The 25,327-nt window shown below is 40.1% G+C and overlaps 1 protein-coding gene across 2 annotated transcripts; it reads left to right on the top strand.

Moving 5' to 3' along the window:
* Positions 1-237: 237 nt before the first annotated feature.
* Positions 238-23,768, top strand: nab1b (NGFI-A binding protein 1b (EGR1 binding protein 1)). Of its 2 annotated transcripts, XM_085398927.1 has the most exons (9): positions 248-374; positions 666-765; positions 8,828-9,630; positions 9,719-9,852; positions 10,126-10,177; positions 12,210-12,329; positions 14,970-15,141; positions 19,877-20,029; positions 20,253-23,768. In XM_085398927.1, exons 3-9 carry the CDS (start codon positions 8,830-8,832, stop codon positions 20,327-20,329), a joined length of 1,509 nt encoding a protein of 502 aa, XP_085255053.1. In that variant the 5' UTR covers positions 248-374; positions 666-765; positions 8,828-8,829; the 3' UTR covers positions 20,330-23,768. The 2 variants fall into 2 exon arrangements, with proteins under 2 accessions (XP_085255052.1, XP_085255053.1); XM_085398926.1 differs by having other exon boundaries at positions 238-765.
* Positions 23,769-25,327: the final 1,559 nt, after the last annotated feature.

The following is a 25,327-nucleotide window of genomic DNA, read 5'->3' as shown; positions in this document are numbered from 1 at the left end:
ATTAATCATAAAACATCCAACATTTTTGCAGCTCTTATTTAAACGTGTTCTTTCTTTCTTTCTTTTCTTTTCCCGCCCACTTTTCCTCCATTCAGAAGTGCGCCCGCACCTTCACCCAGTACCTTGTGTTTTAATTTTTTTTTTTTTTTTTTTTGCGTAAACGCAGGCGGAAGCGCAGGATCGCACTACCACGTCTGACTTGACGGTGCGGAAGGGGGAGTGGAGAGACGCTGGGAGAGGACTCAAACACTCACTCACATACACTCACACACACACACACGCATTCATCATCCTCGCACATACACACACACTCACACACACTCACTCACACACACTTTGGAGGAGGAAGAAGACGCACCGAAAGACGCACGAAGGTCAGCGGCTTTTTTACTCATATTCTGCGGTTTTTTCCCCTCCTTTCTCTTAACGGCAGTCGAGAGAGAAAAGTTTCCAGAAACAGAGAGGAGAGGAGAGTGGCTCGGTCTGAGCACGCAAACACAAGCAGGCGCGCTTCTTTTTGTCTGTGTGCGCCTTGGAGATAATTCTTGTCTTTATTCGTCTTTTGAATTTAGATTTTTTTTCCCTCTCTTTTGAATTTTACGCACTTCGCTGCTGCTGCGGGACCTCTCCTTTGCGGGTTTCTTTGTGCGCAAATTGACACTCAGGAGTGGTAGTGTGAAAAGAAGAAGAAGGAGGAGGAGAAGGAGAAAAGGGAAGACGAGGAACCGGACCAGGGCGGACCAGAGGGGGGCAAAAACTCACCAGGTAGGCTCAATTAAAGACGGTGACCGTGCATGTAACCTGCTGCTGCTAATAATAATAATAATGGTGATTGGAAATGTTTTGCAAAGACACATTTTATGATTTTTATTTTTTATTTTCTTGGAAATGCTTGCAGACATTACTGCATGTGCTTTAAAGTCAGCTTAAAAATTCTATGAGGGGACGTAAAAACAGCTCTAAAGTCATTTTTACGCGCTGTAGCAAAACTATCCGCCTGTGTTATAGCACTGTAGGGATAATAATATCCACATGAGCGGGAGGTAAACACAAACCAAAGCGCTAGTCCATTAGAAACCGTTTATTTATTTTTTTAAAAACGGGATGGGAATGCCTCTAAATAAACATTTATATCCAAATTTCTAGCATCCTATGCAGGGTGGGTTGGTTTGCGGAGAGTGTCACGAGAGTGTCAACGGACAAGTTGCTACAGGAATATTTGAGGAAAGAGCGAGAGGATCTCCGATGTATTGTGCGTCATTTTGTGCCGTTTTTAGCTGCTTCATCACTGGAGCGAATGCCGGGTTTGAGTGGCTCTTTTTTCACAAAGGGTTGGAGTAACATCCCAGACAGTCTGGCAGATGAGCTGATGGTTTCCAGGCCGCTCGGGTGATGATATCAAACAGTAGTTCTGGGAATTTCCTCCTGAATCACAGTGAAATCAAAGGATTTCTCAGCTCGCTGAGGGAGGACTGCTGCTTCTGCGTGGCACTTCACCTGGAAATCCACTCATCATGAATGCGTGTACATGTGTTTTGTGTGTGTGTGCCATTGTGGCAGCGCACGCCTCGTTTCTCCAGGTGAAAAGATCCAACTGGCAAAACTCGCTTTTGTGGAGCAGGACTTCACTTAAGATTCTGCCATTCACACACACGCATTCATCATCCTCGCGCACACAGACGCACACACACACACACACACACACCTGCTGTGATGAAACTAGAGTAAGATGGCTGGGAGTGTTTGTGCAGATGGTTGAAAGAATTGACAACAAGTGGAACTGAAGCGGAGTGAATGAATTCAGTGTTTCTATTTGTAGGCACACAGCAGTGTAGAGGGACAGATAACCTTCTGCTGCTGAAAACACTTATTGAACAAGAAAACTCCTCTAATCATTTCATTGTTAGTTCATCTGGTGGTTATTCTCTTTTTTCTGAAAGGAGGCACGCTTCGTATTCATTTTACTATCTTACATCACCGAGAAAACCCCAAAGAAATCATCCTATACTGTTCAACTTTTACAGCTTTTGCTGCATTTAAGTCACAGCAGCTTAATGCCAAGGAACAGATGAGTAAAACACCTGAGTATATGATGATCTAGCAGGGTTGGGTCTTTTCACAGTCAATTTTATTTGTTTTTTGCCACTTTTTCCAACCTATCAGTCTAACAATAAAGCATCTGTGGGGCTAAGATGGTGGTAAATACCCATCTTAGGTTGGCGAGTGCCTCCTGAGCATCTGAAGGAGGATGAGTGGTTTTATCATTAATGCTAAAATGATAGGAGAGGCGTTCGTGTTCATCAGAAAATGAAACTTAATTTATATGTTAGTTATGTGGGGTGTGCAACATGCTTAACAGTGGACCTGAAAAATAATAACAATAATGAGTTTATCCTCAAATATTCCATTTCCTAAACCAACATTTAGAGAAAAAAAGCATGTGTATGTGGGGGTTAATGGGGTCAATTCTAAAGGCTCAAAATGTGGGTTCATTCTATCCCAGAAACATAATGATCATATCAGAAATACGTAGACATGCAAATAGAGGCTATTTTCAGAAGTAAGTGAGCCCATGACCTTTACTCAACAAAATGACCTCAACACATGAGAGCAGCTCAGCCTATATGCTTGTGAAGTAAATTATTTTAAATGCAAAAAAGGGGGGAACCCATGGGAACAAATGAGTGTGGCGTGTTGCAAAAATAATGCAAGCCTGGACAACGTTTATTTAGTAAAGCCCTGAAAACTCGAGACAGCCCCTAATAAATCTGATGTTGCTAGCCATTTCTGGGTAAAAACGCTCCTTCAGGAGGAATCCCTTAGGTTTCTCCCTGGGTTGGGAATCGCATCTGTAACCGGAAGGTCGCCGGTTCGATCCCTGGGCTCTCTGTCCTGGTCGTTGTGTCCCTGGGCAAGACACTTTACCCTACTTGCCTACTGGTGTTGGCCAGAGGGGCCGATGGCGCGATATGGCAGCCTCGCTTCTGTCAGTCTGCCCCAGGGCAGCTGTGGCTACAACTGTAGCTGCCTCCACCAGTGTGTGAATGTGAGAGTGAATGAATAGTGGTATTGTAAAGCGCTTTGGGTGCCTTGAAAAGCGCTATATAAATCCAATCCATTATTATTATTATTATTGTTAAAAGGGAGTTTTTCCTCCCCACTGTCGCCAAGTGCTTGCTCATAGGGAGTTGTCCGATTCTTGGAGTTTCTCTCCGTTATTGTAGGGTCTTTACAATACAATGGTGTGATTTGGCTTTAAAATTGACTTGAACTGAAATTAACAAACACTGGAACATTCAGAGTTAAATGAGCAGTGTGGCTTTTTTAACCGGGCGTACATTAGAGTTTAACGTCGTTGCATGCAAACAAACACAGAAAGCTAAATACCAGCAATGTTTTCAGGGTTAGGGTTTTTTTGTTCTACCTGGTGGGTGGCTACAGAGGTATGGTTAGGCTAATATAAGCACAGATAGATGTAGGACAAGGGTCAAATTGGTAAATTCCCAGTTCATAGCCTAGAGCATGTCTGAGATTATCCATTTGCAACTGGAGGGTCATCATTAATGAGTTGCTGCATGGTTTCAGGTTAATCAATTTGAAAAAATCTTGAACAGAACAGAGAGGCCGACATTTACTAAAAAACACATGAATAAACTGGTACATGTATCAGCAAATCACATGCGGACAGCGGGATGTTGCTACAGTGCTTCTTCTGGCCTAATGCCTGATTGGTTGGTCACAGTCACATGGTGAGAATTTGCTCCTCAGAAAACTTTGCTTTAGGCCAAGTGGGCAGTGCTACACAACTGTAACCACATTACAGTTACTAATCAAACAGTTATGGTAAGTTCCTCAGTTATCTGCATGAGAGGCAGATAGAAAAAAAGGTGTCGAGCATGCCGTTTTCCCTAGACGAACTCCCGAACCAAGCAGCCAGAGCTGTATTTTCAAAAGTACGGCACGCAGCATCGTAGCCGCCCTTTTCTGCTTGTACCTCCTTCATTCGTAGAATCACTAAAGTGCTCTTTGGGCTGGTTTTCGGCTTTGTGTTCAGGATCAGGATGTAAGCTAGTTTAGGCTAGTTAACCGATGGCACATTTCCAAATAAGACATAAAAGAAGACACAAAATCAGCAACTGGGAATGAATAACTTCAGAGACTAGTCTACGATTAAGGTTGGGTTTTGTTTTGGGTAAAGAAATTGGATGTTGTTACCTTTCAGTCAAAGAGGATTTTCTGTTTTCCAGAAAGGCAAATATTTCATAAAAGAGGTGAAGGCTCACTGAACACTATCCCTAGATGGGTGACCTGGGTGACCTGGTAGATGTTACAAGATAAAAATGGAAAGTAATGTGTAAAACCAAACTCTTTTGTTTGTTTTTTTTTAAGTAGTGCCCATCGGACAGTCTGCCAACTTGTTTCTGGGAGCAGCGGGCAGTTTTTTCAGGGTTTCTATTCAAGATCCGGGCTAGGATTCCCAATCTATTAAGGCTTTTTAAAGAAGCTAATAATAACCTGATAGTAGGATGATTTTGAGACTGAGTTTGTGCTCACAGACTGTTCACCTGTTTGCAGCCAAATCCAGTTTTAATAGAACTCAGAATACAGGCGGAAACCAGAAAACTTCCAGAAGCAAAAATCCCTCGCCTACAGATTCACACACAGACGAGCAAAAGCTCTGAAGCGTCTGCAGGTTCAGAGTTGAATGAGCCAAATTACTCTAAAAATCTCAGGTTTTTATTGCACCTTTTCTCAGAGTACTAAATAATAACATTTCAAGAAAGAAAAAAACATCCTTATTCCAAGAATTAAATCAAATGTTGTGTGCAAGCTGCCAAATCAGGATGTTTTGAATCATAAATGAACCAAATCATTAAGATCAGTCATTTTTGCTGTTTTCATAAGATAAGAAGCTTGTGTAAGCGCTAAAACAAAAGCTCAAGAGTTCTTTGTGAACTCGAGCTTCATTTAGTTTCAGTTTTTGTCACATTTTGTTCACATTGAGCTTAAATAAACAAACCTTTTGTCATTGAAAGACTGGAAACAGTCACGTTTTCATGTGAAATTTTACTCTTGCTTTGACACAGTGATTGTTTTTTGCCGCGTCATTACTTTCTGTTAAAGCCGCCGTAGTTGTAAGGAAAGGCTAACGTAAACTCTTGAGGTGACATAAATGGAAAGCGAGCGCACTGAGAAGTTGTGCTCAGGAAACAACAAGCCTTTCTCGAGTTTCACATCACACGTTATATCCACATTTTTTAAAAGTTTTATAGTGAATGTGATGCAGACCTGTGAACTTAAATTACCTGTTATTACCGCCCGTAATCGTTCCTCCTTTTCCAACCGTCACTCCAGGAAAGACTATTTTTATTTTTTGGTTAAATGGAGAGATTTCTACAATCAGAAAGCACGTTGACCTGTTTGCAGCTGGAAGAAACAAGAAAAAAAAGGAGGCATCTTTCCTCTAGTCTAGACATGTTTACAGGTTTGCTGAGGGACACTGTTATTATTCAGTTGGTCATTTGTGTAGATGCTACAAAAGTTGTTATTCTAAACAGAATTTGTGAGTTTAAGATAAGGACGTGGAGTGGAAGTTTCAAAAGTTGTCTGATTCCATTTTTAAAAAAATTATTATTTTTTTCCATTTATTGGGTTGTTTGCCTAAAACTCGTTTTTATAGAAGGAAACTGAGTTAGAGGAGCTCTTCTGGAGGTCACCTTGAGTGCCAGTGATCTCTGATATCTGTGTAGACTGAATAAATCCACGTATTTTAAAGAGGATGGTTTCAGTTTTCTGTCTTAGGCAGCTTTTGTCTTTCTCCCTGCTCACTCGACGCCTGCCTGCCTGGCTCCCTGGGCTGAGGCTCTCAGAGCCTATTCTGGGCGAGGCGAGCCCACCACCTACACATCCTGCAGGGGTGGAGAGAGGCATGTGGTCCTCCCAGTAACCCAGGCTCGCTGACTGCCACTCCTCTGTTAGCTGTAGGCCTCCGCAGAGCCTCACATGCACACAGGGAGAGTCGAAAAACAGGCCAGTTTCTGAGCTTCTCTCCTGTTTTCTCTGAGTTTGAGATGGCAAGTGACGAGATGCAATCATTTCTTTAAAATTAAAGGCCAAGCGAGCGTCGTCCTCAAAGGACGGCGAGTGGGCCCGCAGAAGACGTTTATTCACAGGGATTCACAGATGTTTGTAGACCCACATTTAGAGCTAAAGCAGCAATTTAAAAATGACATTTTTTGTACATTTTATTACTGTAATAACAAGTTTGAGAACAGAGTTTGCAAAGTGCTTTGGCAGGCGAGCTCAGAGGGCAAATTAGAATAGAAAAAACAACTAAAGTTAAGAAAAAGTTGTTTTTTTTTAAATAAAAACTACAAAACAAGAACTTAAAATGTCTGTAATAAATAACAATAAAAGATTAAAATAACAGTAAAATTAAAAAGACAGTAAACTGACAGTAAAATAACAACGTCACTTAAACAGCCCTGTAAAAATGTGTTATAACACTTACACAGTTGTGTGCACAATTCCTGTTTTCCCAGTTTTTAAAGCTATATCCATGTGATTTATAGCTTTCAGACGGAGAAAACAAACCACTGTTGTGTGTATATATGTGTATACACAAGAAAGCAAAGGGCATGACAGGATTGTAATTGTTGACAGGATTGTAATTGCAATAAATAATGCAATGCAATAAGTACTTTGTTGCAACGTATATATTTCTTGTACCTTCTCAGTGCAGATATTGTATGCTGGATGGGCAGGTTGTAGCAACCTACCTGTGATGTGTCTGATTTATTAGTATGCTAGACCATATCCAGGTATGATCACCAACATGTGCACCGTGTTTTCTCCACACTCATTTGATCAAGTTCAAATTTCCTCCACGCACTGGAGTTAAATCTTACACGTGTTCCAGTAAAGATTTCCATCTATCTACATGTGTTGTATGAATGCTACATACAAGAGTTATCTGCTCGTGCATTGGTCTGTAGATTCAAGTCTCCACTTTGGAGCAGGAGAAGGACTCACCGGAGGATCAGAGGCTGAAAACAGCCAACATTTCAGTGTGATGTCTCCCTGAATTTTAATTGTAAACCACACAGGGATCGAATATAGAGAAGCCAGGATTGGGTTGATGCAGTGCTATCAACTAAAACCAATAATAATGTTCATTCAAGCAAAATATGGCACAGAAGCTCAAGGATATTTGGAAAAAAAACACTAAATGAGCTGCCTACGCACCCGCATCTGCTGTTAATTATGATTTTACCTTGTTTTTTGATTGTGTTTTGGATGTTTAGTAAGTAAATTTCAGTTGTAGGTTTTAGTAGTTTTACTGGACTACTGTTGTTCATAATTATTATTTCACTTCATTTCTGCCCTTTTCTTTGGTTTTAACGTTTACTTCTTTATTTGAGACACTTGGATCGACGTAGGTTAGTTAAAGCAGGGCAAAGCGAAAGCTGTTTGTGGTTTCTGGCGGAAAAGTGGAGGCAGATTTCACCTATCCACGCACCTGTAGACTCCTGATAAACAGGAACCCTGCACATGCCAAGGCTAACAAGTGCAGTCCAAATATAATTCCTGTGCATTGTTCTTAGAAATGTGTCTCCATGTCGGCTCACAGCAGCTAATTCAGATGAGCAATGGAGCCTCCAGTGAAAACAGTAAAAACTGCATATTTATTTTTACATTTCTTTTTTTCATCTTCACATTCTTCAGCTGTGAAGATTCAAGTGAAAAACTTGACTTCCGTTTTTTGTCTCCAAGGTCAAAAGTCCTCATGCTCTCTTTTCAGTTTTAGTGTCTGCTCATTGAGAGAAATTCACATGTTCCTGCTTTGTTGAGATTGACTGCTGATGATCTTAACAAAGCACTGAGTTAGTGTCATGTGAGCGCATCATTTTTTCCCCCTTTCTGTTTTCTCCTTAAAGGGCAAATTGGTGTTTCTCACCATTTGGCACTCAGCAGGAGGATTTCAGTCAGAACGTGACTGATTTGACATTTCTACATCTGAAGCATTTCAACAACTCGATCTTAGAGAACTACCACAATCTGTTATTGTTATCTTATGGAAGATTAAGATTAAGGAAGATTGTTTCCTGGTACGGAAGTCTAAAATTGCCAAAAGTAAAAATAAATGGGGGGATTGTATTTCAGTGGTTATTTACAGTTTTCAACAACAATTGGAGAATGCTTTTAAAAAATTAAACAAACAAATAAAGCAGAAAAAACACAAATTATTGACTGTAAAATTGCAGGGTGTAGCTTTAGCTTATTATACCCACACATTTTACAGAGTATAATCTAAATGGTGGCACTTTTATAACTAAATTTCACCAGAAACAAAAAAGAAAGAAAATATTAATTTGTATTAATGCCTCTGTTTATATATTATTTTTCACTATTTGTTTTTCTATTGTTTTTTATTTATTTCTTTTTATTTATTTCTTTTTAATTTTGACAGTGTCAGTCCTCCGTACAACTGAACCAATTAGTAATAATATGTAAATAATACAGTATAAAAATCATCACAAATAACATATTTAATTGCTGATATTTATTTATTATTATTTGGATCAATGCCTCAATCGTTATTAGTTTTGCAATATTTATGTGGCACCTTCAATTTGGAGGTGGGGGGGTGGATTTGGCACTTTTGGCCCTCCACACATTCATCTTCCCACTATATTAATAGGTTATAATAACTGTTCATCCAATCGTGGTATTTTTTTTTTTTTCAGATCAATATCTCATGTGTGACTGTTTGTTAGCTTAGCTTAGTGCCTGAGTGACCTTTGGCCTTCTGTTTGTCGTCTCTTAGGTATGGCAGCGGTGTTGCCGAGAACCCTGGGTGAGCTGCAGCTCTACAGGATCCTGCAGCGGGCAAACTTGCTCTACTACTACGAGGCCTTCATCCAGCAGGGCGGTGACGACGTGCAGCAGCTCTGCGAGGCCGGCGAGGAGGAGTTCTTGGAGATCATGGCCCTCGTCGGCATGGCCAGCAAGCCGCTGCACGTGCGCCGCCTGCAGAAGGCACTGCGAGACTGGGTCACCAACCCCGCCATCTTTAACCAGCCCCTCACCTCGCTGCCCGTGTGCAGCATCCCCGTGTACAAACTGCCCGAGGGCTCACCCACGCTGCTCAGCGCTCAGGACCGCGCCAGTACCGCCAGCGTCAAGATGCCCAAAGCCATCGCCGCCGCCTGCTCTGACCCGGGGAAGCTGGACGTGGCAAGGGACAAAGTGTCGGCCGGATCACCACTGCAGGGCAGCAGCGAGGTGAGGTTCTGGTCGGGCCACAGCAATGATAGCGAGCACAGCCTGTCTCCGTCAGACCTCGGCTCCCCATCTTCGCCCAGAGAGGCTTTAGAAGCTCTGGACGCAGCCGCTGTCCAGTCGGTCATGGAGTGTGTGGACAGAATGGCGCCTGGCCTCCCAAAGGCGGACCTGGCTGAGGTAAAAGAGCAGCTGAAGAACAACAAGAAGCTAGGAAAGATGATCGGACACATCTTTGAAATGAGCGATGATGATCCGCGAAGGGAGGAGGAGATCCGGAAGTACAGCGCCATCTATGGACGCTTTGACTCCAAGAGGAGGGACGGCAAGCACCTGACGCTTCACGAAGTGGGTGAATGCATATTTTTCTGGTTAATGTTGTCCTGTGGGGGTCTTCCTGTGTAACCTGATTTATCTGTACATGTGTGTCCCACAGCTGACGGTGAACGAAGCGGCGGCACAGCTCTGCATGAGGGACATGGCTCTGTTGACACGCCGCGACGAGCTGTTCGGACTCGCCCGGCAGATTTCCAGGGAGGTCACCTACAAATACACCTACCGCACCAGCAAGTAAGAGCCCCTTTTCCTTACTGAAGCCGACTTCAGATTTAAGTTGTTTGGTTTTAAAGCTAAAATGAGCCGACAGTGTTTGGACTACACATGTGACCATCTGTCTAAGCCCATCATGAATCACGTGTTCACATTTCTTAGCGTTTGTGATGCTTTCATTTTTAAAAAGCTTTCCCCAGGTAAATTGTCAGCTCAGCGAATTCTCGGCATAAAAACTGGATGTCAGTGGTTGCAATGGAACTGACATGTGTGCATTATGACTTTTCTCTGCAGGTCTCGCTGTGGAGACCGAGATGAGCCGTCACCTAAAAGAATTAAAACAGAGGTATGGTCAGATTTTTTTCAATTTGCGTCTTGATTTCAACATTTGTCAAATATTTTTGGGCTTTACTGAGATGTCTCTATTTCCTTTAAACTATCAAGAGACTGTCCTAACTCTGGAGTGTTCCTCCAAGCTAAAAAAGCTTCTCAGACTCTCCATGGTGTTCATTAGTTTTCCTTGTTCGATTTTAAAATTTACTGATATCCAAAAATCACTATCTGACATGATTTTAATATTTAAAAGGTGCTTCATACTGTAATTTAAACACCCTAAAATATTACAGAAGAACCAGAAAGAACCTCAGCTATCACATAATCCAATATTAGTAGCACTTGGCGACTGTGGGGAGGAAGAACCACCCTTTAACAGGAAGAGGCAATGAGAAATTCAGGAAAGATCTATTTTTTTTGTTGGAATAAAAGGTTTTAACTTGTTTTGTCCTAACTGATTGCAACCTGAATAGCTTCTGAACAGTTTCTGGACCCCTCAGGGGTTGTCTTCTACCAAACAGTCATTTTAAAATGAGAAAGTAATCCCTACGAAATGTTTCCTATTCATTAAATTCACCAGTTTATTTGAAAACATGATGACCGGAACTGCCTTGCTGGCTAATTTTCAGTATTTACAATGTGTGAAATGTAAAGATGTGGCCAGCTGGAGCTCCTCTGCAAGACTTTTTCAGGAACATTAAGGGCGAATCAGCATCACCATTGAATAGAGTACAAAGGACTCTCAGTGCTCCTCTCCTGACACAGTTGACTGAGAGAGTTGTCTTTGAATAGCTCCTCTCAGCGTGTAGACCTCTGATCGAAAACATGTGGCGGACGCACACTCGGCTGGGACCTCGGAGCTGCAGATAAGCCGACACCTGCTCACAAAAACTACTCTGAGCTCTTAAAGATGGGGGAATTTCTGCAGAAATCCACAGTGAGAAAAAATTCCCCCGAGTCTGTTAATAAACAAATCAAAGGAATTTGTATTGTGTAAGCTTTGATAAACCCAATAACCAAAATAAGTAGCAAGAAATAGCAGCAATACTAGTTCTTCTTTTAAATAAATAAGCTTTATTAGTGTGTTATTAATTAGTTTTTAAATTGTAACGTGAAAGAAAATAGTTGCAATTATTTATATGTTGACAAAATAAGTTCAAACTAATTAATAACAGAGTAAAACGCTTCTTAGCGACTTTATTCATTTTAATAAAATCTGCCTCCAGAAATGATATTTCTTATTTTAATTGTTTAATTGTTCTTTTCTATTAAAATGTTCTCTATATTGCCTGGAGTTTTCATTAATATTATCATTTTTAAAACCAGAACAAGCCTTGAACAGCGTCAGTGTATTTTGTGCAAATTTAACCTCTAAAAATTCTTATAAATTTGTCTTTGACCTGCTGCTCTGTTGCTCTGCTGTATACAGTTTCATGTGCTCAGTGAAGGGTGAAACATAAAACTAACCGTTAAATGTTATTTAAAAAATATCAGCCACAAATTGGATGTCAGTTCAAAAAAACACCTTCGTGCTTTGAAAATATTCCCCTAAGGTAGCTTTGCATGAATCACAGTTTAAAATAATCCATCTTTATATCATACTGATCCTCGTTGATTTAGCTCCTCCCCCTTCAAGCCAACTTTCTTTTGATTGGCTACCACTCCCAAACAGAAGATTTAAAAAGCAGGTGGGTGGAGCATATAAGGAATTCCCTCTTACTGACATCATAAAAACCCATGAGTAGAAAAAACTGTTTGTGTGTTTGGAGCAGCTTTTAAAGAGTTCGGCTCATGGGGATTACCTGCACATACACTGACCTCATTATACTTTACCTGTGTGACTGACACTTCACCAAGATGTTAGCTGTCAGTTGCAGGGTTGAGATTTGTAGTTTCATACTAAAACACCATATTTTCTTGACTACTGAGAGAAACTCAATTTCTTCTTGGCTCTGAGAACCAACCAGAACCTTCAAATGAATCTTAAAGAAACAATAAAATGGAAACCCAAAACATGTATACGTGTTTGTCTGTCACACCAACAGGAGAACTTCTTCGACATCCAGGAGGCGCTGCAGGCCATCCACATGCGACAGGAGATGCTGAGGGAGCAACTGGCGTGCGCCAAGTCGAAAGGAGAGGAAACCGTTGGACGAAATCTGCAGGTAGCCATAACAAACACTTGCCATCTCAATTCCAGAGAAGCAGCTGTTATTTTGAAGCCTAAAGAGTTTATAAAAAAGTGGCTAAATCTACTGCAGTGGTGATCATTCAAAAAGGCTGTTTCCTAAGAGCAGACGTCAGCACTTTGTATTTCTTTTCCTCATCTGGATGTCTTTTGAGGTTGATCGCCCAGAGTTGTCTTATTGGAACGACTGTCGTTCCTCACCATGTCGCCAGATGTTTGAGGCAGTCCTAGTTAGACTCTTCACTGGTTTCCACGCCGCTGCTGCTGCTGTTCATAATTAGAGCCGGAGTGTAGGAGGACAGCTTTATGATCACTCATTAGCCAGAAAACATTTCAGCGCCTGCTCCCTATGTGAACACATGTGGCCTAACGTATATGTACTCCAGCTGATCACTCAGTGTTTGTTACACCCGTCACGCTGATGTGATTTCCACAAACAGCATTCAGGAGAAGAAGAGATTTCACGGTTGTGTTCGCACGGCAGGCCTCTCTGAACTGCTGCTTGTCTCTCCGTGCATGGACGTGTCCTGCAGTAATTTAAAGTGACAGAGATGTGCCGACTGACAGCAACCACGCTGCGCTGTTGTTTGTCAGACTTCACTTCGCTGAAGCTCATTTAAGGAGGTCATTTTCCTGCTTTCAAGCTCTTTCCCCGGGTTGGTTTAACGCACCCAAGAGGCAGATGCAGGGGGCAAAAGTTCACCCTCAGTCAGGTCACTCGGATTTAGGTCAAACCTCAAAGCAGTTCAGATATATCGCACATGCCGTTTACCTTACAGGTCTGAACCCTCACACGGGTGGATGACAGGATTAAAAAAGGATCTAGAAATCTTCATCGTGCTTCATAGTCATCCTCTAGGTATTATTTATTATAAATGAAGCAAAAAAAACCTCAGAAAGCGTTTTCTCTCTTTTCTACTTAACCTGCATGTTAAATAAGTACAATATCAGAAACTAGAAGGTAATAACTTTGAAATTAAGACACTGCATTTATCAAAAAGAATAAAATTCAGCAAAAATCGGTGGATTTTAAAGGATTTATTCATATGTATCAATTAATCTGTGTATGAAGGTAAAACTGGTTTAACCTTAGATGCTTCTTCGTGCTCTCACAGCTTGTTTAGCAATTATATGCAGAGGTGTAGCTAAAGAGGGGGAGCTGGGGTGGCCTTGGTGCCCACCTATAATTATACCAGAGCAACCATGTGTGGAAGTTACAGCGATTGTAGGTGTTGATTCTCTTTTTAAGGAAAATCTGTGTTGTCCTCCTTACAAAATATTACAAATGTCAAGTCACATAATAATATGCAATGAAAGCAAATTTGAAATAACAACAAAAAAAAAGTTTTTTAAGTTGAGAAGAATAAATGAGTTCGTTTTGCCTGTCGTTCGCGACTCCCTATGTGTGAGATGTTTTCTTAACTTCTACCACTCAGTAAACTAAAACACTGGGTTAGCTCGCCGTTAAATCTCATGCTTCAGGCGAGCCGCTATATTGTTAGAGGGCAGCGATGTCTCCTGATGCACATTTATGAAGGCAGTAAGTTTATCCACGACTAAATAGTTTTAACTGGTTTGTTTTTTATTTCCCACGGAGCCTCCCCACCTCCACCGACTGGTTTTTGTGCCTGGAGAAAATCCTGGAAACGCCCGTGTGTGTGACCATGACCTTTTCCCCAATGGTCTGAGTGTCACTGTATTTACTTGAGTCATTATTTCTGTAGTTGGTATTAGCAATAACTGAAGGTCAAATTTATAGTGAAAAATTCCTGCCATTATGCGTTAACTCCTACTTTAATGAAGATTTAAACTTAAACTGATACTTTGATTATATTTTAAAATGTAAAAAGGCTAATTATGTTTAATTATGAAAGGTCTAAAATTTAAGAATGAGGCCCAAATCTATTGGATTTAACACTGTTTCTTTTTTGTTTTAGAGATTACTTGTAATCCTAATCCAACAGTTACAAGTAATTTGCACTTAAAATGTCCTTTATTTCTTAAAGGTGCATTGAATTCCTCTTTTGTTTATTTTATAACATTGGAACAAAGTCCACATTGTGGTTGGTACTTGATTAAAAGTTTCTTTGAAGATTTTTAAACCAAGAACTGGATTTAAATTTTTTTGTTCTCACGTTCAAGGTCGTCTTTACGTGCACCTCTGGACCGTACTAGTTTGTATTTTTACCTGTTAAAGACCAGTAAAGCTCAGAATCCACTTTTTTATCTACCTATAATGTCTCAGCAGATCCATTTATCACAGTCTTACTGAGAGTCCACAGATGAAAGTCACATCTTCATATGAAAGCTTGTATTTTCTAACATCTAGCACAGGGGTCTCCAACTTCAATCCTCGATTGCTACTGTCCTGCAGCTTTTAGATGCATCCTTGTTCCAACACACCTGAATCACATGAATAGCTTGTTACCAGGCCTTTGCCAAACTTGATGGCATGCTGAAGAGGTAATTCCACCATCTGATTCAACTGTGTTGGAGTAAGGACAGTAGTAGAACAGTAGCTCTCGAGGACTGGAGTTGGAGACCCCTGATCGAGAGACTGCAGAAGATATTTTTACCCACAGTTCATATCTGACTGCTCTTTGTTTGTGTCCACCAGATGCAATTGGAGCGTCTGCTGGCGAGGCAGATGGAGATCCTGCAGGATGCCGCTGTCCAGGAACGACTCCAGGCTCTGGACTGGAGGATCCCCCCCGCCGCCTTAAAGTACCTCAACAATGCACAGAACACCAACGGAAACGCAGCCGTTGACGCCAGCAGAGACAGCCAAGGTAGGGCGGCCGTTAACAGAGGCGTGTTTCACCCCCACTGTTAGATATGTACTATTACAAAAACATAAGGAATGAATTCAAATGTGACATGGAAATGAGGCTACATTTTAAAAAGGGATGAAGATAAAAACCACCCACGGCCCTCATGAAATCCCGCCGTCTTTGATGCTTATCAGCGGAAACCTGAACTTATCAAAACATTTCTGGTCGCAACAGGCACACCTCCTCAGTAAGAGGTCATACTTGTCAGTACAGCCGATAACAACACAATTAAAATTACACAACAAAGGAATTTAAAAAGGTGGAGTCTTTTAAAATTTTTATGATGCCTCGCTTTGGTTTGTGCAAGGAGAAAATACTTTTGACTCCAAACCAGTCAATCCAACGTTTAAGGTGCGATCATAAAGTTAAAGGACTCTGGCATTTAAATGTTTCTGTGAAGTTTACCAAACATTTCTCTTGAAGCATATTATTATCTAGTAATAAATCTCCCAGGACGTGCGAAATACGATCCTGACTGAATAATGAGGTTAGATGCAACTCTGAAAGCAAACTGAAACTCAGGAATATTAAAAAAAAGAGCCCCAAACCGCTTCCAGTAAACCATAAATCTGTTTTTCTGTCACATATTAGCGGAAGAAAAGCTTTTTTTATGCAAAACTGCCCATGACGGCTTCAGCAAAAGCATAAATCTCCACTCTGTTGCAGTATTTTTAGCACCTTTTGCTAGTTGTTGTTGGTCTTAATCACAGTTGGAAGCAAAAGGAGTAAATCTCAGAGTAAGTAACTTTGACCTGATTGTTTTTACCCCTTGCCATTCACTGGAAATGTTCTTTTTTTTTTTAAATCTATGGCTGCATCCACTAAAAGAAGATCCAGCCAAAAACAAACCTTTAATATAAAAACACCCAGAACTGATTTCCAGTAAATTAAAAACTCTATATTTGTTTGGCTTTTTCAAGTATTTTTAGTATCTTTTGTTGGTTGTGGCTGGCTCACTGGTGCCCCCTGTGTCTAATCAAGAGAAAACACCTAGTGTTTTTTTTTCCTTGCTTTTTTCCTTTGTAGCTTCCTTGGTAGTTTATATGTTTAGTGTATGATAATCTCCAATAAATGGAGACTATGCTGGGCATTTTTTCTGTCTATGAGCTAAAAAATATAATTTAATAATATACTAATAGTTTAATAACATGTTAAGTCACTCACATCTATTTTCAGCAAAACATAAACCTCATATTTGTGTGGCGTGTTCGAGTCTTTTTAGATTCCTGCGCGATTGTTATAGTTGGCTCAATGTTGCCCCCTGTGTCCAGTTAAAAGAAAGCACCCAGCATGTCTTTCCTTGGTAATTTTAATATTTTCGTTTTGAAACATAACTGAACAAAAGTTGCCTGGCTAATTTTCAGATTTTTAAAACTGATAACAGTGTAGTGATTTAATATGTGATATTCAGGTTTTTGCTCTTATCGACTTTGCATGGATCAGCTGTTGTGTTTGTTGCAATCCAAGCACATGCTTACCCTAAGTTGCACCGGACCTCTGGTGGACAAACTGTGCAAAATCAACACTCAAAAAAATGGTTTAAGTGGGTTTCTGTCGTCTCGTCTTTTTATATTTTTAAAGTTTCTGGTCACATCACCAAATATATAATATAAATCAGTCCGTTTTTTTTGTTAAACATCTCAGGAGTTGAACCCGGCCGCTCTCAGTCATATGGCATGTGGTCATCCGCTCAACGCACTGAGCTAAACTGGCGCCCAGTCAGTTTTTTGTGATTAATGAGCAGAGATCAAAAAGCTTGAGTCTAGAAAAACATATCCCTTTTTTGGCTTGTCTAAGCATTATTAGCATCTTTTCTTGTTTTTGTTTTGTTTTAGTGACTCACTGCTGCCCCTTGTGTCCAGTCAAGAGAAAACACCCAGCTGGGGTTTTGTTTTTGAGCCAAATCTTTGCTCTTTGTTGGTCTTTAAGCTGAATAGAGGCCGACATTCTTGGAGTGCACCAAGTAATTTGCAGACATGCTTCATGTCATAAATGTCACAGGATGCGTGGATGGAAACAACACCTATAGGTGCTGATTTTCCACACCCGGCCGCCGTGGCAGCTGTCACCTTTTATTTTGTATTTTTTCTTCATCTCCATTTGCTCCCACTCCGATTTCTCAAACAGAGAGGTGGGGGGGGGGGGGGGGGGTGCATCATTATTCAGGATCTTACTTCTCCTCCGGGCCTCATCTCATTTTTATCCTTTTCCTCCCTCACCCACTCCCGACAGCTCATTATATCGCTGTTCCCACAAATCCCACAATGCACCTGTAATTATCACGCCCACGCCTGTTTACCTCCAGCCAGTTGCCTGGAGGGGGGCGTCTCTATCTCTCTCTCGCTGTTTACTTCTCTCTCTCTCTCCTCCCCCTCTTCTTCTCTGCTCTCCTTTCTTATTTTCTTCTTCTTCCCCCCTTCTGTCATTTTTCTTCTCCTGCAGGTTTCCTTTTTATTCTCTCGTTCTCTGCCCCTTTATGTTTTATTCCACTGGGATAAAACCCTGAAATTTAACAACAAACTGCTCAGTAGAAGCACCTCTTCTTTTGCATTTTTTAAAATGAAAAACAATAAGAAATGTTGAGTGTTAATGCTGGGAATTTTAAACAGCGTGGATGCTGAGATAGTTTTTAAAAAGTTGGCTTTCAATAAAACAGTTGATTTATCTGTAGAGGCTTAAGGATTAAATCATGGGGTACATGCAGCGTCCATCCTGACTTTCCATCATTTGAGATTTGACTGCAGCTCTTTTAATTTCATCATCTTCCTACACAATAATTTAATGGCACCCAGCTCCTTAAATTTCCATAAGAGCAATAGAGACTTGTATGGCCAATAAGGCAAGTCTGTTTCACCTAATTTGAAAAGAAGAAAGAAAATAACTGCAGCTTCTGACCGTTTGAGCTAAAACATCTGGATATTTTTAGATATTTTGCAGATTTTCTGGAAGGTTAGATGAAACATGGCATCCTTGCAAAGTCAGGCTAAAAGCAACACTTGGAGCAGCTGCTGGTCTGCGAAATATACTTTTTCTAGCAGAGCTAAAATAACCAAAACTAGGAAGTCTGTATGTCATGTCATGTTATAATAGCAGACCTCATTATAAGGGTATAATTAACCTCAGTCTACTGCATATTTATTTGGTAATCAAACAGTGATGTTATATTAATCAATTAGTTAATTTTAGTAAATGACTTTGTTAGAGTCACTGCATTACACTGTTTGTACAAACTCAGCATTGTACAAATAGTGTATAAAGTACATTTGGTTGCTTAACAAAGCTTTTATTGTGAAACATTTTCGGAAACATGCATTCATTTTCTTAACAGCTTATTTAATTTGGGGTCTCATGATCAGGGGGTACAGCCGTCACAGGCCGAGAGGCGGACATCCTCAACATGCTGAAGAAATAAATGTCAGACTTACTTTTTTTTAAGAAACATGACAAAAAGAGAGAGAAATGACACATACAGAGAAGTGAGGAAGACAATCAGACAGGCAGAGATGGAGATTTATGATGATGAACATTTAATGATCCTGTCAGGTAGCTTACAGTTTACTCTAATGTACTGTGATTACATCAAACACCACTGTTTATAATGTCTCTGGATAAACTATTTAAACCTGAATATGTTAGTTGTAACAGCAAATGTATTATTTTACACACTATGTGTGACACCGCCTTAAAAATGAAAGTGAAAAGCTGCAGTGTCACTGTCCTCTAAGTTTATGCAGTGCCTTTTTTATACAGTCATCGGAGATTACACAGACAGTGTAAACACTTCATATGAAGTCCAGCTGAACAGGCTCAGACAGAAGTAAATCTTTACGACGCCTCGCTTACCTTCTTCTTATTAAAGCTCGTCTACCCTCCAAAGAAAAGAAAAGGACCTTTATATCTATTTCAGCTTAATTGAATAATTTTATCCCAAAAACAGAACTCTATCTCCTTTTTTGGAAAAAGTGCATGGAAACTTTAGAAAGCAGGAAATATATGAAAGGCCATATCTTTTAGTACAGCACATGTTGTGTGATTGAAAGCTGCACTATTAGCAAATAGCTACAAAAATGACAAAGTCATCTGGCTCTAATGTCACATTTCTTTGTATTGTGTGTAAAATTCATACCTTATACATGATAAAATATCAGCAAAACAATCCCAAGACAGGAGGCTAATGTGCATATAAACAACTAAATAACAGCTGCATTGGGCACGAGCAGTCGAATGTGGTGGAAAATACTGTCACAGCTTCCCCTCATCCACCCTTTTCTCCTCCGTCTTTGTTTCTTTTTTGTCTCTCAGGGGGAATAAAAGGCAAACATGAGGGATCAGCAGCTTAACACACACACAAACACACTCATTTTGTTGCCACTGGGAATATTGAACATGTAAAACAAAGCTGGTGTTACATCAAACATCTGGGCTGATGTTGACTTCTATCCCAGTGGATTTACTTTAGCTTAATCTCAGAGATAGTAGGTGAAATTTTCATTTTGTACTGGGCTGTTACTTACTGAATATTTTTTATGTCACTATTGGTTGTTATTCCCTGAAATTCCTGGTGAAAATAGTGGCGAAGAGGGCAGTTATAAAAAACTGTTTAAGGTACTTTAAAGGTTCTTTAGCTCACTTTTCTTTGAGAAACTGATTGGGAAAGCTAACTGTTTTTGCCTTTATTTTTTACTTTTTCCAGATGAACGACCAATAAACTTGCGGGTGGTAAGTCAGAACATGCAGGAAGGCGACCTCCCACTGGGCAAGCAGCTAGCCAATGAACTGAAGCGCCATCACAACCACATCAACAGCAACAACAGCAACACAGATGAGACCAAAACACCAGCAATAGGTTAGTGATGGCGACTAACCTGAAATGATATTCATACAAAAAATGTAATGATTTTTCAAATGAGCAGGAAGTTAAAAGGCTGTGCCTTACTCAAAGACACTTTGGACAAGATTTAAGCTCATGGAAGGATACATACAACAAAAGTGTTTTACAGTAACCGCTCTGCAGGACTTGTTTGTTATTATGAAGCTCTTTGCTGATGACATTCTCCTTTTTCCTTCAGAAAATGGAACGTCACAGCGGGCGTCCACGAACGCAGAGAAGAAGACCATCAAGTCAGAGCCTGAAGACTCCACATAGTGCCTCCCGCCTCGCCATTCGACACCCCCCACTTCATTCTACTCACACTTGACAGTATGCAGTTACTATCCATCAATAGATACTAAGCAAGCACAGACACAGTAGAGCCTTAACAACCAATGTTGCCTCATGAATAGCATTTATTTTTCTTTGATTTAGTATGTTTGTTTCTTTGTTTTCAAAGGTATCTGCCAAAGCACCTAAAGAGCATTTTGAGAAGTTCTTCAGTGCTCTCTGGTCTTTGTCTGTTGATTAGTTGTACACATTAGATGTACCTGTAATTTAAGAGTAATCTGTTGCAGACATTTGTGTCCTCTTTACCTCTGCCTTGGTGTTGGTTTTCCTGCTTTTTTTGGACAGCCAGAGTGCAGGCTGTGATGCTGGGGCTGAATCTTAACTCACGCGTAGATTCAAAGATGGGGGAAAAAGCTAATTTCTGGAAAACTTTTGCCATGGTGCTGTAAGTTTAGCTTCTTGATAACACTTTATATTTCCCAAATCTGAAAGAGAATGTTATCAGATTTGGCATTTATTTATTAAATATTTAACAACCATGTTTTTGAAAACTTTCTATAGTCTAAATGAATTGGAAAAGACATTCGTGGTCCCCAGAGGACGAATCTCAGGCCTTGTTCAGGCTGCTAGCTCAAATCTGTTCAGAATTTGGAAAATAAAAACTCATGAAATTTGATTATTCCAAACAGGGCCACACCCCATTTGGAGGTTCCTTAAAATGAGGGATTTAAGTAGACTTTCAAAAGCAAATTTTGGGCTAATCTCACCTCATTGTTGTTAACGCTTTATAAAAGTAATATTTAAAGGCGATGACATCTGTGCCAAAACTCAGGATAAATAGCTAAATATTTTATGTGTCGTGTCTGAGTATTTTATTCAGTATATGTAGGAATCGGAATTTCAGTGAGTCAGTCAGTTACCTACTTTGGTCAATATCTCTGGACTAGCATCAAATTTTGACATTCATACTCCCCAGAAGATGAATAAGGGGGCACATCTACACAGCTAGTTAATTTTTTTGACATTTGCAGTTTAGTTTTTAGAAAGTCTGACTAGCAACAAGAGAAGAAAAAAAAGAAGAAACACCACGCTTCTATTCAGCCGGCAGATCTATGTTCCTGCCCTCACCTATGTTCTGGTGAGGGCCAAAGGAGCTCAATCAATTGGGGGGAGCTCAGAGTAGCGAAAAGAGCGAATTGAGCTGGTTCATTTGACCTGGATAGCTCTTGGACTTCTAGGTAAAGTGTTTTAGGCACATCCTCCTGGAATGAAGCCCTGGGTTAGACCCAGGTCATGCTGAAGAGATTTTATCTCTTGACATTTGCAGTCTGAATAAAGTCAAAAAAAGCTCTATAACAAGGAGATAAAGTAGCACAAATTTTGAGACAAACGTTTTTGTTGTTCATGACATAAATTACACTTAGCTCCTTCCCATCACGTTCAGCTGCTTTTGTATTTAGTGCTTTTTAGCAAGATGGTGGCTTAATGTCACTGTGACCACTTTAGTTGCTAATACTAGCATTTAGCTCAAAGCAACACACATACAGGGTGTCTCTAAATCAGTGTAATACTAAACAGAAGCTAACAAGACATCCATAAACCTTCTAAAGTCTAAAAATGACCAAACATGAAAACATAACTTTTTTTTATTGTAAAATATGTTAAAGTAGCATTTTAAGATAAAAGTGATAAAGGTAGTTTTTTTTTCATGACTTTAGAAGCAAAGCTTAACTTTTTAGAATAACAAGAAGTTGTTTTTTTTTTTAAAATGTATTTATTTTTTTTATTTTAGCTGCGTTTAGCTTGTGTCATCTTTTGAGCCTCCGTCACTCTCCCAATCCTAACGTAGGTGTCTGCATACTGTAACTTGAAACAAAGGTGTAAGTACTGTAGGGAGACTGAGTTAAGATACAGCCCCTGTAGCAGTTCCTATTTGTTTATTGTGTTTTTCATTTTTTTATCGTTCACTTCAAATTGGGAAACTGGCGAGGTGGGATTAATCCTCCCTGCCTCGCTCTTGTCTTGTGTATATTTATGGGATGGGAGGTAATTTAAAAAGAGGATGTACAAGAGCTGTTGTGGAGTAGCACCAGGGGACCTCTGTCATCCGTCTTGGCAGAATGGCTGGGCTGGCATGCCAGAGGCCGAGCTAATTGGTTCATTTCACTTTGTAATTTAGCAAAACACTGCTGTTGAACCAAAACCACGCATCTGCAAACAGGGAGTATTTCAGGAATAAAAAGATGCCTGTGAGGTTTTTTAGAACAGATCCAACAAGCTCCCAGCAGCCCCATGGGTTAAGGAAAAATTTTCTGAAGACAGAATTAAAATCTTGCAGGTTTGCAGGTTTTGTTTTTTTTATTTTAATTTCAACAGCAGCTGGGGGGGGAAGGAAAACTCCTGTTTGCTGCTGCTGTGCGTGGAGCAGCAGCCTGGGTCTGTAAATAGTACCGTGATAACAAATAGTGCTAGCCTAATCTCTCAAACCAGGGTTTTTCCTTTGTCGAGTGTAACTCTGCTGTAGATTTTGGTGTCAATACAATGTTTATGTATGTAGAGCAAAAACATTTAAAAACAAAGAAAAAGAAATCTTTTAAGTGTCACTGAGGAAAAAAAATACAACCACGTGAACCTGTCTGGTATATAAAAAACATGCTTTACATGATGATAATGTTGTTAGCCTTAGCTCTTAACAGTGTTTAATCCACCTGTGATGGCCATCGGTGCATATTTCAAAAGTGTTTTTGCTGTTTAGAGGTAGATACATAACAATTAAGTGTTCGCTGTGTTTTTACGTGTTCGCCACATTGTGTAAATATGTCTGTTTGGTCCGAGATGATGATGATGATGACGTCCAGACAGTTTTTGGTCAGACTCTTACCCTGCCCCCCTCTACAGATAGTTTTAGTCTCACTCGGCGTAACGACAGGCCAATGCAATATTTATGTAAGTAATAAGTCTATTTGCATTTATATGGATTCATCTTTTTTGTGCTCAGTAACTGTATGTCTGTCATCAGGGTGGGAAATGTTTGTGTTGTCTCGCTTTTAGTGCACAGAGCACCATGTTTGTATTTAAAGACATCATTCTCCTTTCACAAAAACTCCATGAGGTGGTTTTGTTTTAACTAGCAAAGACTTGGGCTTGTAAAAAAAAAAAATTATATATATATATACATATATATATCGCTTGGGAATTTTTTGTTTTATTTTGTTTTTTCCCAGCCCGATCGGCTCAAACACTGGCCTGGTTGGCGTGACTGTCGCATGTCTGAGCTGCCGTCTCACTGATCACCCTTCTCCTCACTGTTTATTGTAAAGTGATAGATTAGGCTTCACCTAGTTATGCACCTGTTTTTTAAACACTAATATATTTTATTTGTTATACAGCACATAAACATTAAACTTTATTTTTTTGAACTCTATTGTGTGGCGAGTTCTGTGATCAATGTCGTCCAAATCCGGTTTGAACCTGATCGTGAAAGGTATGCCTGCATCTGTGGGATGGTCCTGGGACTTCACTATTATAACTGATCGTCTGCCCATTTGCCAGAGACTTGCTGAATTCCCTTGAAAAAAAAAACTGATGTTGGCCCAAAACTTGAGCTTATTGTCAGCCATAATACTCAAAGTATATCACAATGCCTCCGTTACTTGTTGCGCCTGAAATACTGCTGACCTTTAAAATTAAATAAAATTTTTACTATTATTTTTGAAAGGTTCTTATTGTTTATTGCAATGTTTGAAAATAGTTTAAAAGGTTCTAAAATTAGTTCAAGGTAACAGCTTCCATGTGGTGCGTTGAAGCGATATCAACTGTTGTTAAAAAAGGGCAAGGCTGCAATTTCATGCAATACCACTCAGAACCACAAGGCAGTGCGATGAGTCACGGGGTCAGCACCAGAGCAACTCACTTTGGTTCTTTCATTTAAATAAAAACATAAAAGAACAAGAACAACAAAAAAAATAGTAGAGATGAATGCTGCCACTTTTATATCCTTCACCAGCCCACTTAAAAACCCCAAAATCCCATGGGCCCCACCAAATCTTCACCACCCAACAGGGAGTCCCGGCCTACACTTTTGGAATCACTGCGCTAAGATACTGTTTATCCAAAAATTAATTTAAGCTTGGGTACTATAGTGCAGTCGAGTTTGAGTTTTTAACACTTTCATTACCAAATCGTATCACTTGGTTTGATATTTTTAGTTCCAAAAGTGGATCAGAATTCAGTTCAGGGAGCACAGTGACCTGTTTGGCCGGTCCATAACAAGTAACTCATTAAGAACACATCCTTATTTATAACCGCAGACCCTCTTTAGTAAATGTGGAGTAGCTGAAAAGAAATATTAAAAGTTTAAAGGAGCACACATCTGAAACACTCAGTAGTGGCAAAATGCTGGCCCCTGGTGGTGAAAGGTTAGTAGGGTAATGATAAACAGTACCTTTAACCTGCATTCTTTCCAATGGCCAGCAGGGGGCGACTCCTCTGTAAGTCTGATTGCATAGAAGTCTATGATGAAAAAAACACTGCTTTTCTCTTAATCTGTGACCTCAGTAAATGCTTTCCTCATGAGTTTATGGTAAACATTGTCCTAATCAGAGGAAACTGAACCGCCCTCTTGCCCAAATATGGTCGCCTCTGAGTGAAACTGAAACTCCTGGTAATTAAAAAGAAGCATACTTAAAAAAAATAAGCCCTCTTAAGAAACTTTGGCATGTTCACGCACACACCAAAAACAGCATTTTGAGCCATTGCTTAAGGCAGAATAAGAAGGTATGTGACTAATGAGGCAGAAAGCTCTTTGTGGTCCTCCAATAACAGGTTGTAGTCATAGTAACAAACCTAACATTTAGTGATAACAATGTTTAGTGTGATTACATATTAGCTTCCCGCTGCAGGGCGGAGCTCCGAAAGCTACTCGAGAACTCGAGCCGTGAGGAGCGCTCGTCCTCCAGGTGCCACCGAGACACCTCTAAAGAA

This window comes from Rhamphochromis longiceps, linkage group LG23, assembly GCF_057381845.1.
Source record: "Rhamphochromis longiceps isolate RC_006_pf linkage group LG23, R_longiceps_female_GT1.1, whole genome shotgun sequence".
Classification (NCBI taxonomy): Eukaryota; Metazoa; Chordata; class Actinopteri; order Cichliformes; family Cichlidae; genus Rhamphochromis; species Rhamphochromis longiceps.
This window is presented reverse-complemented; position numbering and strand designations above follow the sequence as displayed.